We start from the raw sequence: 12,260 nt of genomic DNA, 5'->3' as shown, positions 1-12,260 counted from the left end.
CATTCCATCTTCCCACCACATTTTATACTTCGGAGCAGAGAAATCTCCCAGGTACCATTCCACAGAATGGAAATTTTTCTCAATTAAGAAAATTTTGGAAAGGCTGAAATAAATGGAAATCCAAAGGTGCAGGGTGGGTGAGTGCTGTGGATGAATCAGAACAGCCAGGCTGCAACCGTTTTCTCCTGGTCACCACAGAGAAACATGTGTCCTCGCCTTATCCTGCCTGAAGATCACGTGTCTCCTGCTGACATATTCAGGATCTTTCTCTCAGGTGGTGCTTTCCATTGGTCTGAGGCAGAGCAGTACTTGCTGGAAGGAACCGCCTGGTTCCTGGTGAGGAGCTCCCACGACAGGACTCCCTAATGACCCCACTGTAGACACAGCACCACCTCCTGTGGATGCAGACCGCCCTTTGGAGTGGATGGGGGTGGTTCCCTCCATGTGCCCCCAATCTCTCCTGTTCCACACTAGTGTCAACCATCAACACTTCATTCTTCCTCCCCAGTTGGTCTTGGAATTGGTTTTCCTTACGTTTCAGTAGAAAATGGCACTTGGAAATCTGTTCAAGAAGGTTTCCCCCTCCTCCCTGCTTAACTTCTGTGGAACCCAAACATCAAAGCACTTAACGTAACCATGCTAGAGCAAAGGATTCTCAGTGCTATTGATGACATTACTCTGAGTATGTCACCTGCTACCACCTGCCACGATGTGGTCTGTCCTCAGTTAACGTCTGGACTGGATGGCTCTCCACAGCAACTGGTCTATGGGACCCAGGGGGCAACTGCACAGGAGAAGTCGGCAGCATGAAACTTCACAATCCCGCTTCTGACACGTTCGGTCAGTCACAGCACCTTCTCCATACACACCACAAACCTTTTTTTGAATTTCAGTTGTGTTTTCATCTTTCTTGAAATGACAATGCCTAATGTGCCAATAATGTTGCTATGTTCATCCATCTTCAATATGAAAATGGCCACACGAATATTCAGGAGTTCTGGTCAGATTTTTTAATGCGTGCTGAGATGACAGCTGTCACAATAAAGTCAAAAAAAGTTTCAAAGGTAGTTAAAAACAAATTGTGCTACCAACCGCACCCCAACCCCTAACGTTAACTCCTAACTGTGCCACACACCCGACACCTGACCAGGTGTCCGAAGCCTGTCCCTGAGTCCAGTTGCCTGACTCTGGACATCATAGCACAGAGAACAGCGTGTCCTCCTATTTAAACCTGTAAACCTTTGCAACCTAAACATCTAATGTCTAAAAACATAAAGCAGGTTTCTCTTAAAAGATATTATATTAAATCAAACAAAGTAAATGTTGCAATGATGACGCACATTAGACATGAGATGGAGGAGGCTGCTGCTGGCATACAAGGCTTTCTCTTCCAAAGCAAAATAGATGAACGTAAATGAGTAAATGTGGTGTCCTCCTGATCAAAAAGTTCTGGATAGCAGGATAAGCTATTCACAAAGTGAGAAGACCGCACACAGAATTGAAAATGGTTGCACATTATACTTTTAATAAGACTCTTTTGGGGGGAGGGAATGGGAGGGAGGTGGAGAGAAGGGGCGGGGGGGCTGGGGTGGGAGAAATAGACAAAAAACTGTACTTGAAAAATAACTAAATAAAATTTTTTAAAAACTCTTTTTTCCACAACAAAGAACTTTACAACTCAACAATGAGGAGACACCTATATTATTTTAAACATTTTATTTATTTACTTTTAGGAAGGAGAAAAAGAGGGAAACATCAATGTTTGGCTGCCTCTCATGTGCCCCCTACTGGGGACTTGCCTTGAAACCTAAGCATATGCCCTGACTGGGCATCGAACCAGTGACTCTTTGGTTCACAGGCCAGTGCTCAATCCACTGAGCCATACCACCCCAAGGCAGACATCTATATTTGTAAAAAACTTCAATAGTCCCTTCCAAAGAGGAGACATTCATACTAGTGCTAAAAAAAAGAAAAACAGCCCTGGCTGGCTTAGCTCAGTGGATTGAGCATGGGCCTGCGAACCAGAGTATCACAGTTCGGTTCCCAGTCAGGGCACATGCCTGGGTTGCAGGCCAGTTCCCAGCAGGGGACTCACGAGAGGCAACCACACATTGATGTTTCTCTCCCACTCTTTCTCCTTCCCTTCCCCTCTCTATAAAAATAAATAAATAAAATTAAAAAAAAAAAAAGAAAAGAAAAACACCGGAGAATATGTTCAATTGGTAAATCATGGTGCGATAGGTACCTCTTCCCAGACACTCCAGAAGCTATAATGAGAAGGCAAAACTGAGACATGTTTATGATCACAGACAAATATTAGAACGATTGACCATTTCTTTTGTGAATGTAAAATATTGCAGATCTTGTATAAAATGGTTTGGCATTTCCTTTAAAAAAATTACCCTACTGTGTTCAATAACTCTACTTCAAAATATATATCTGAGGAATTAAAAACAGATGTTATAACACACTTATACATGATTATTTATAGCAGCACTGTTAACAACAACTGAAAGGTAGAAAGTATTCAAATGCCCATCCACAGGTAACTGAATAAACAAAATTTGGTTGTTCTGTCATTGAAAAGGTACTGGACCCAAGGCAGGCTTGCCCTGGCAAGGTCTCATGTGTGTAGATTCTTGACTTCATGTAGTAAAAATGTCACAACACAAAGCTAGGGAATTTTGAGAGTTTGTATATTACATGTCAGGACAGTGACACAAAGAAAGGGCTTCAGATAGAAGAGGTGACATCACAGCACACGAGTGAGCACAGGCGGAGCTCCTTCTTGGGAAGCGAAAGAGTCAGACACAAAGAGGGTCCTTGGAGACAGGATCAGGGGTGAGCCCGGGACGAGCTGCCGCTGCCCGCTGCTCCCCTGCCTGCAGGTCTCCTGGGACCTTCGGAGATAAGGAGAAGCAAAGCAAGGACACGGGGCTAAGGGAAGAGGAGAAGGGAAGGCGCATGTCCACTCCACTAACACTGCATGCTGGGTTCTTTGTCTTAAGGGGTTTTTCTAAGGTTGAGGACTTTAGAGGAGGTCTTGGAAGAATATTCCAGTAGAACTCAGCTTTCCAGGTGGGGCCTTTGATGTGCTCATGCAAAAAAGTGAGCATACAGGGTGATCAGGGTCCTGCTCTGGTGACTTTCTCCTTCAGAAAAGTCACCAGAGAAGGGCTGGGACTGAGGTGGGTCTTCCCCTGCATGGTCTGGAATGTGTGAACCATTTGCTTTCAAATGCCCTTGGTCAGGGAAGATAAGATCCTCAGATTTATTATGGGCTGTAATTCATTGTTGTTACTTTGCTATCAAACCCACTTTTCCCATTCCACTACCATAGCTTTTTTTTACCAACCTGCCTCAACTCCATACACTTGGGGACTCATATTGGTGGTGAATTTAACACAATGACCATTTGTTGACAGACACAAGATGCCAGAGCCAAACTCAGCATCCTGGACACAGACCTTTGACTCAAAAACCTGGACCCCAGGCCCAAATCTCCAAACCCAAAGCCATGTGCCCTCACCGGAGAGAGTCCAAAAAGTCCAAAGGCCAAACACCAGATGCCAGGGATTAGCATCAGACATTTCTAATGCCAGATTCTATACACCAAAGCCTAAATGTTCATCTGCACATGAACCTCGCATGTGAACCCAGGACACAAAGCCACATCCTAAGAGGTACAAGACTGCAGACACACAACTGAATACATTTTGACTGTGAAGTACAGGCCCTGGACACAGAACACAGACTTCTAACCAGGATGCTGATCTGTAACCAGGATGCCATGGCCAGAATTTGGAGTTGGAGCCAGACACTGGGCGCCTGTTGACAGAGGCCAGAGGCAAAAGGTGAACTGGATCCTCCCATTGTAAACAACCCTGTGATCCAATGGGATAAAACCCTTGTCTCTCCAAACGCAAACTTAAGAATCTTGCCAAACCCAGCAGGAATAGGCCGAAACACCAAGTGAACAAAAAGGATGCTGACCTTGGAGGGCAGACGTCCACGGTCTCTCAGCTGCAACAGCTTCGGGAGTTGTCACCGTGTCACCACCATCCTGCACCACCAGCTTTTCAAACTGTGGGGGATCAAAGAGGGATTATCTTCCACAAACTTTGTTGGATCTGACATTTGTGGGATAATAATTAAAATAACATAATCGGATGAATACAAGATATTCAACATTTAATACATGCATCGGTACAACTGAATACCAGACAATGAAGTGATATCAGGTATACAGGACCTTTGGGAGTCTGGGAAACAGGGTCTTAGAGTGATAAAATGGATGATAGGCAAGAAATTTATGAAAAGTGCAGCATTCGTGGAATGTTACTTTAGGTTACTTCGCTTAAACTGTTAAACCTTGTGGCAACAGCAGCAGACACAGCCTGAGGGAGCGACCAGCTGCCAGGAGGGCCTTGCATCACCCACAGGGGTCAAAGGACTGAGCGTCCCTGTCCAGTTCAGTGAACCATCCACCTCTGCCTGCAGCCAGCGGAGGGTAGCGGGACCCACAAACACAAGGCAGGTGACCGTGAAGACACAACCGGGAGGCGAGTCACGGCCACACAGGTGGGACAATGACGCAGTCAGGACCTTAATGCCACCGGTACACCAGGCCCACCGCCACCCCCATCACAACCTTCTCTTGGACGGTGGCCTCGTCAGCCCAGCATGCTGCTCGGTTTTCTGTTTTTAACTTTTATTCTATTGGAGTGTAACACATACAAGCTCCTGGATACATGGGACGGCTGGGGACCAACCGCAGGGGGTGTCGTGGGAACCACTGCAGGGTCACGCGAACAGAGGCACAGCCCTGGCCTGTCTGTGCGCGGGCCTGGGGCGCGTCAGGTCCCTGGTCGGGGCTTGTGGGAGAGGCAGCCGCCCCAGGCTTCTCCCACACATCTCCCTCTCTGTCCCTTCCCCTCTCTATAAATAGATGGATAGATAAAATCTTTTAAAAAGAGAAAAAAAAATAAAAAGAGGGACTTCCGCCAAGATGGAGGCATAGGTGGAGACGTTGTGCTTCCTCACACAACCAAGTTTAGAGACAACTAAATAATAGCAACAGAAAACACAGCTAGAACACAGAAAATTGAACTATTCGGAAGTCTGATAAGAATGAATTCTTCAGCCTGACCGGTAAGAGGGGCGAAACCAGCAGCTGGCGGAGCGGGGTTGCACAGGAAAACTCGGTCAGACGGACGCAGGCTCGGGGATCCCAGGCGTGGGGTTGCAAAGGGCGGGTCCAGTGAGCGCCACCCAGTGAGCAACCGGCAGATCCGGCCAGCGCGCAGGGCGGCGGCTTGACTGTGCTGGCACATTCCTGCGCAGATAGACCGGCGAGGGAGTGGGCAGTGAGACGGACCTAGCAGGTCCCAGCGACGGGAGGCAGCAGAGAGGGCCGCCATTTCCCGGCTCTGACCCCGCCCACACACACAGCGTCACAACCCAGCGACCCGCCCTGGAGGCCCCGCCCCACCCCTAAGGCTCCACTCCTCATACTTAATGGGTACGAACAAGATCTCAAAGCCCCAGAGCCCATAACTCTAAGCAATGAAGAAATAGCCAAACTTTCAGATGCACAGTTCAAAACGCTGGTGATCAGGATGCTCACAGAACTGGTTGATTTTAGTCACAAATTAGAGGAACATATGAAGGCTAAACTAATTGAAATGAAGGGAATTGCACAGGAAGCCAATAGTGATGAAAAGGAAACTGGGACTCAAATCAAGGGAGTGAACCAGAAGGAAGGAAAAATGACCAAACAGGAAAATATGAAGAAACAAAATTCAAAAAAATGAGGAGAGTCTTAGGAACCTCCAGGACATCTTTAAACGCTCCAGCATCTGAATTATAGGGGTATCAGAAGGGGGAAAGGAATAGCCACAAGTGGAACACTTATTTGAACAAATAATAAAGGAGAATTTCCCCAATCTGACAAAGGCAATAGACTTCCAGGAAATCCAGGAAGCTCAGAGAGTCCCAAAGAAGTTGGACCCAAGAAGGAACACACCAAGGCACATCATCATTACATTAGCCAAGATTAAAATGAAGGAGAGACTCCTAGAAGCAGCAAGAGCTAAGGGGACAGTCACCTACAAAGGAGTTCCCATCAGACTGTCAGCTGATTTCTCAAAAGAGACCTTACAGGCAAGAAGGGGCTGGAAAGAGGTATTCCAAGTCATGAAATCCAAAGACCTACGACCAAGATTGATCTATCCAGCAAAGTTTTCATTTAGAATGGAAGGACAGATAAAATGCTTCTCAGATAAGGTCAAATTGAAGGAGTTCATCATCACCAAGCCCTTATTATATGAAATGTTAAAGGGACTTATCTAAGAAAAAGAAGATAAAAAAGATGAACAGTGAAAGGACAGCAAATTCAGTTATTAACAACCACACCTAAAACAAAAGCAAACTAAGAGGACAGCTAGATCAGGAGCAGAACCACAGAAATGAAGATCACATGGAGGGTTAGCAACAGGGGAATGGGAGGAGGAGAAGGGAGGAGAAGGTACAGAAAATAAGTAGCATAGATGGTAGGTAGAAAATAGGGGGGAGGGCAAGAGTAGTGTGGGAAATGGAGAAGCTAAAGAACTTGTGACACATGGACATGAACTAAAGGTGGGGATGGTGGGGGAGGGGTGTGCAGGGTGGAGGGAAATGAAGGACAGGGAAATGGGACAACTGTAATGGCATAATCAATAAAATGTATATATTTTTAAATATTTATTTTTAGAGAGAGGAGAAGGGAAGGAGAAAGAGAGGGAGAGAAACATCAATGTGTGGTTGCACTCCATTCTGGGGACCTGGCCTGCAACCCAGACATGTGCCCTGACTGGGAATCGAACCAGCAATGCTTTGGTTGTCAGGCCCACGCTCAGTAAAATATATTAAAAAAAATAAAAACTAAAAACTACACATTTTTTTAAAAAGAGGAAGAACACAGAGGGAGTGCTGGGCCCTTGTGGGGAGGTCTCAGCTAGGAGTGAGCAGTGCTTTGCCCGGTACCCTGACAGCCCTGCTGGATGGAGAGGCGCAGCGGGGACCCTGAAGGGAGGGGAGAAGGCTCTGCGCACACCTGCTGCTGGGGGCTGTCGGGCCAGACGTGCCCGGCGGAAGCAGACCACTTCATGGGTGTCGGAATGTGTCCGGCACGAGCCATCTTGTCTTCCTCCTCCAAGAAGTCCTTCTCCCTGCAGGACCGAGGCCTCCTCACCCATGGACGATCCTGTCGTGGCCGCCCCCAAGCAGGCCCTGCGCCTCATGACGCTGAAGACGGAGAGGGTGGTGAGGGTGCCTGGCTCTCGGAGGGGCAGCTGTGGCCCTGTGCCCGCCCTCACCACCTGTCTGGGGCCAAAGGGAAGGTGGGTGAAGGAGCGCCTGAGATCTGGGGGGAGTCTGGCCCTGGATAGTATTGGCCAAGGACAAGGGGAAGCAGGCGAGCCCTCTCCTTCTCCATGAGGCCCCAGATTCGTGACCTGGGTGGGGCAGCCTCTCCCAAGGGTCTGTCACTGCCACTGGGTCAGAACTGTCCTGGTGGGAGCGGGAGGCACAGCACTTAGAGATGAACCCTCCGACCTGGACGGACGATGCTGTTGAGCCTGTGGCCTTTGCTGTGGAGGGTGTGGCTCTGACACTGACCTGGGCACCCAGGCTGCTGGGCGGGGCCCCGAGACTGGAGCCCCTGTGGATGGTCAGCAGCCCCTGAGGGGCAGCCTCACTGCGAGAACCCCTCCGGGGCAGACGCAGCCCCGCCCACACGTGCCAGGGCCCTGCGTCCTTGCCGAGGCGGTGGTCGCCCTGGAAGGGGGCGTGCCGGCACACCTTGCACGGCCTGCATGGTGCTGGGGCCTCTCGCCCTGGGCCCCCAGGTAGGGTCTGGGGGCTTCTGGAAGAAGCACAGGTCACAGGTTTCACAGTGGTCCCCAAAGCAGACCTCAGGCAGCAGGAGAGTGGATGCTCTGCTGGCAGCACTTCCGCAGGACGAACCGGGCAACTTGCTGAGGAAGAGCCCTGGGGTCAGCAGGCTCGCCTGGAGGTGTCCCAGGTGTCTGGCAGGCCCAGCTGGCACCTTCGTCAGCCCCAGGCAGCTGTCCACGTCCCACTGCCTGTGGAACGGAATGTGCATGTGGGCAGAGACCAACCCCACCAGCAGCGGGCGCACTGGGGCCCCGGAGGAGAGGGCAGAGCGTGGAGCGGAGGGCAACGTGCCCCCCACCCGAACCACGCTCCTTGTCCTGTCAGGCGCAGAGTCGGACTGGCTCGAGCTCCGTGACTCGACCCCCCATCTGTATAGGGACCAGACGCAGGTGCTCACAGTCTGAGGAGCAGACACCTCTTCATTAGATGGGCACCATGACTGGGCGGGGGGCTGGCCTGGCCCGACACACGCAGGGTCACCCTGCTGCTTTCTGTCACCTTGTTACTGGGGGCTTCCTTGCCCTGAAGAAATGTCACCGAAAGCCAAAGATAGCTCTGTGGGTCCCAGTGAGGGCAGGAAAAGCATCTGCCCGGTCTTGTCAGGAATCCCAGGGGGAGAACCAGGTGAGGAAGAAATGAAGTTGGGGGCGGGGCTGGGTGACGGGCACAGTGCGGGAGACAGAAAAGTGGGGTGAGCAGGGAAGGGGGTTCCGATGACCGGGGACGCCCTGCGCCCACGAGACGTTGTCTTGAAGCATGGAATGGGGGCCCCACCCCCACTCCCGGGCATGAAAGAGCAGGGCAGCTGCTCAGCTCCCTGGACGCTGAAGGTGCTGGTGTCCCGGGGCAGGTGGGAGGGCCCTGGGTCCCAGGAGCACGGCCCCTGTGAGGCACGTGCACGCAGGCGTGGGAACCACTGGCGTCTGAGGTCCCCCTGCATGTTTCTGAGGAAGGCCTCTTGGGGCAACGGTGGAATTGTCCCCGCAGTGGCATCACTCTGTGTCACAAGTGGCCGGGGACACCTGCAGGGAGAGTGACCCAAGGAGCCAAACATCCATCACTATTTAAATTTAATGAATGAGCACCTCACAGGCTGCACGTGGCCGCGACCTCAGTGTTGGAGAGTCGGTCTGTCTGTGACTGTCCCGCCCCCGGTGTCTCTGCAGAACAGAAAACCCGCTCAGCAGCGCCCTCGCCTGCCGGCAGCAGTTCCTCACGACGGCTGTGGGAATGGCATGTGTTTAAATCTGCATCTCCAACCCGGGAAAACCAGCGATCCCCAGCTTGCTTGGCCCGCAGCCCGTTACAGACCCCTCCCAGGCCGCCATGAGGCCTGCAAGGGCTCCCTGGGTGGGTCCCTGTCAGGTCTGGTGGCTGTTGTCATGACGATGAAGATGGCGGTTCCCACTGGCCTCCCACTGAGCTCCTCCCAGGAGGGAAACAGCTCCCCTCTTCTGGTCCTTCATGGCCCATCCCCTGCTCCAGTCAGCACTGCCATGGAAACCAGGAGATGCTGCAGTGAGCGGGCAGAGCCCTCCTTGCCCAGGCAGCTGCAAAGCGTCCCGCCGGCCCGCCCCTCCCCCACAGGCCCAAGTGGGCTCCAGGGCTCCTGCCAGGCAGGGCGTGGCCTTGCTGTGGAGAAGGACCACCAGACAGGCGTTGCCCCCACCCCTTCCCAGGAGGGGGCAGAAGCACCTGGCGGAGGGAGAACGACCCACCTGTTGGGGGACAGGACCCGGCCAGACACAGGCCCCTGTGCTCAGGTCTCAGGGGTCAGAACACACCCAGCCTGGCCTTGGGACTCAGGGCCACCCTCGCACCAGTGACCAGGCAGCCTTCAGCCCCTTCCTTCCCCGGAGGCCCCTCCACCTCGAAAGCACCCTCAGCCGCTACTGGAAACGGCCACTATCCAGGGGCCCGGAGACCAGGTTCTCTCCCAGGACCAGCTCCCGTCTGTCCTGGGTCCTCCGGCTTCCTCTTGGCCAGCAGCCTGGCTAAGGGGCCAGCCCAGGAACCCACCCTGTCCGTGCCGGTGCCGCTCCGAAGTGTGGACCGAGGGCTGCCCGCTCCAGCCCCTCCTGGCCACCCACCTGCTGCCTAGGGGGTGGTCCAGTCTCTAAGGCAACCGGCCAGGCCCAGACACAGGTTTTTTCTTCTTGTCCTTTTGAATACGTTTCATTGCGCAAGCAACACATTTTCATTTCTAGGAAAAATTAGAAACAAATAAATAAAAAGGGGAAACCACCCAAAACAATGAAATTCCCCATCGCCGCCCCCAGCCCCCCACCCCCCATGCCGATCCATTCACAGCCCCTGCTCATGTGCATGAAAGCTTTCATCTCCGGTCTCCTCCGGTCGCCCTGTGCCTGGTGTTTGGCTCGCCCCGTCACGGACGGTCCCGTGCTCACTCCTGGAATAAACCCCTGTCGTTTCCCAGGCGGCTGTGCACAGCCTGACCCGCCTCGGTCTCTTCACACCCACAGACGAAGCTGCAGCAAGGAGGTTGATTGAACGAACGTGTATCCCTGCAAATATTTCCAAACTTTCTACTGCGTATAAATGTACATTTACGTAAAAACGCCTGCAGCATAAACACATAGCTTCACCCCTGTTTAAAAGGCCTGAGGCCGGCACCTCGGAGAAGCCAGGCCCCTGCAGCCCTGCTCCTGCGTTGAGGGCGGCCCGGAGCCCACCCCCGCAGTGCCGGGACCAAGACCCAACCAGGCTGCTGCTCTGGGCTTCCTGTGCCGTGGGTCTGGCCTCTCCCGACTCTTCCAGTTCTGTCTGAGCTTCAGGAGCTTCAGGTGGCGGTGTTTTGTCAGGGTGACGAGGGAAAAGGGGGCAAGGAAAGAAAGGGCCGTGGTTGAGCAGAGAGGGGAAGGGGCCGGAGGACTCAAATGAGAACCAAAGGAAGGTCACCTTTGGGGAAAAATGGCTGAGGAAGCGTCCTCAGGACAAGGGCCACATGGGGGCAGGGCTGTCACATGCCTGTGAAGCCCCCATGTCACTGGAGGGGATACCAGTGCAGCCTTTCTGCTGGGCAGCAGGCTGCTGACAAGAAGTCACATGGGATGAAAGCCACAAAACTCCCGCTCGGCTTTGGCAAGATGACCAGGTCGGACCACAGGACGCTGGGGACCCCCTGCCAGCTCAGCAAGGCCTCGTCCCAGCACCCACGGGTACAGTGGCCAGAGGCGGGGGCAGAGCACCCTCCCAGGGGTTCCTCAGACTGTGCCCAACAGCCCCTGGGCCAAACCAGGGGGCAACCCCCCAAATAGGGCCCCCCTCTCCCAGCCAGTGGAAGCTCTCACTTCCACTGGGTGCCCTTCGTGCCCGCAGGCAGGTGTGTTGGGTCCTCAGTTTAGGGGCTCGGCGCCTGCGGGGCAAGAGTGTCCAGATTCTAAAACCACAGCCCCCACCCACCCCCTCTGACAGGTGACAGGCGCACACAGGGCCCCTCTGCGCCCTCCCTACAGCTGGGTGGCCCTGAGACGGTGGCCCCTCGTCCGGCTCCTCCAGTCACCGGTCTGAGCCGGCCGCCCTGGGGCCGACACACCTCCCATGCCCCCAACCCCGTGCGCTGCCTGTCGTGGACTCTTGTCCACCCGTGAGTCCAGGGCCTCACCGGTTTCTAGTTTTTCATGGCTGGCTCCAGAATTCCGACACACAGACACGCATCCCCGTCGCCTGGAAGGAACCAAGGCCCCGGAAGGACAGAGTCCTCCCAGGCAGGTGTCTCTGTGGTTCCGTCCCTCACCTGCACTGTCGGCAACCGCGTCTCGTTCACCACCAGTCCTCGTCTTTGTCCAATCTGCAGCCAATTCAGTCACGTGCAGTAATGTTTTCGCTGTGTTTTTTTATTTCTGGAACTTTCCTTTGACTCTTTCAACCCCGAGACTCTGCCTTGCAGCCCAGTGTGGCAGGAGAGGAGGCCGTGGGGCTGTGCTTCTGAACAGGTTCTGCAACACGAGACGAGGTAGCCAGGCGGAGCCCCCCACTCTCTGACAAGCGGCCCCTGAAGACCTCGTGACCTCCAGTTCACCTTGCAGGGCAGGCAGGGGCGAGGGAGTGGAAGGGTGAGACCCCGGGTCCTTGAGGGCAGCTGAGGTCACCATCTGCTTCCACGTGCGGACCTCTGGGTTTCTTGTTTAAGAGAAAATACACTTCTAGCTTCCCTGGGGGTTTTTGGAACATTTGTTTATTTGCTTTTAAAAAGAGGGGAAGGGAGGGAGAGAAGCATCAATGTGTGGTTGCCTCTTGCACATCCCCTACTGGGGACCTGGCCGGAAACCCAAGCGTGTGCCCTGACTGGGAATCAAGCCAGG

General features: G+C 53.2%; 1 protein-coding gene across 1 annotated transcript in view; it reads left to right on the top strand.

The window, feature by feature from the left end:
• LOC128625840 (uncharacterized) overlaps positions 1-10,036 on the top strand; it is a 44,802-nt gene extending 34,766 nt beyond the window's left edge. The window contains exons 2-5 of the mRNA XM_053655193.1: positions 4,501-4,581; positions 7,215-7,379; positions 9,102-9,528; positions 9,876-10,036. Coding sequence (XP_053511168.1) covers positions 4,501-4,581; positions 7,215-7,379; positions 9,102-9,528; positions 9,876-10,036 — 834 coding nt within the window. The remainder of the gene's footprint in view (positions 1-4,500; positions 4,582-7,214; positions 7,380-9,101; positions 9,529-9,875) is intronic.
• The last annotated feature ends 2,224 nt before the right edge of the window (positions 10,037-12,260 follow it).

The sequence above is a fragment of the Artibeus jamaicensis genome, unplaced genomic scaffold (genome assembly GCF_021234435.1).
Source record: "Artibeus jamaicensis isolate MK-2021 breed Jamaican fruit bat unplaced genomic scaffold, CSHL_Jam_final contig_944, whole genome shotgun sequence".
Taxonomy (NCBI): Eukaryota; Metazoa; Chordata; class Mammalia; order Chiroptera; family Phyllostomidae; genus Artibeus; species Artibeus jamaicensis.
The sequence above is the reverse complement of the archived record's forward strand: the minus strand, read 5'-3'. Positions and strand labels throughout refer to the sequence as shown.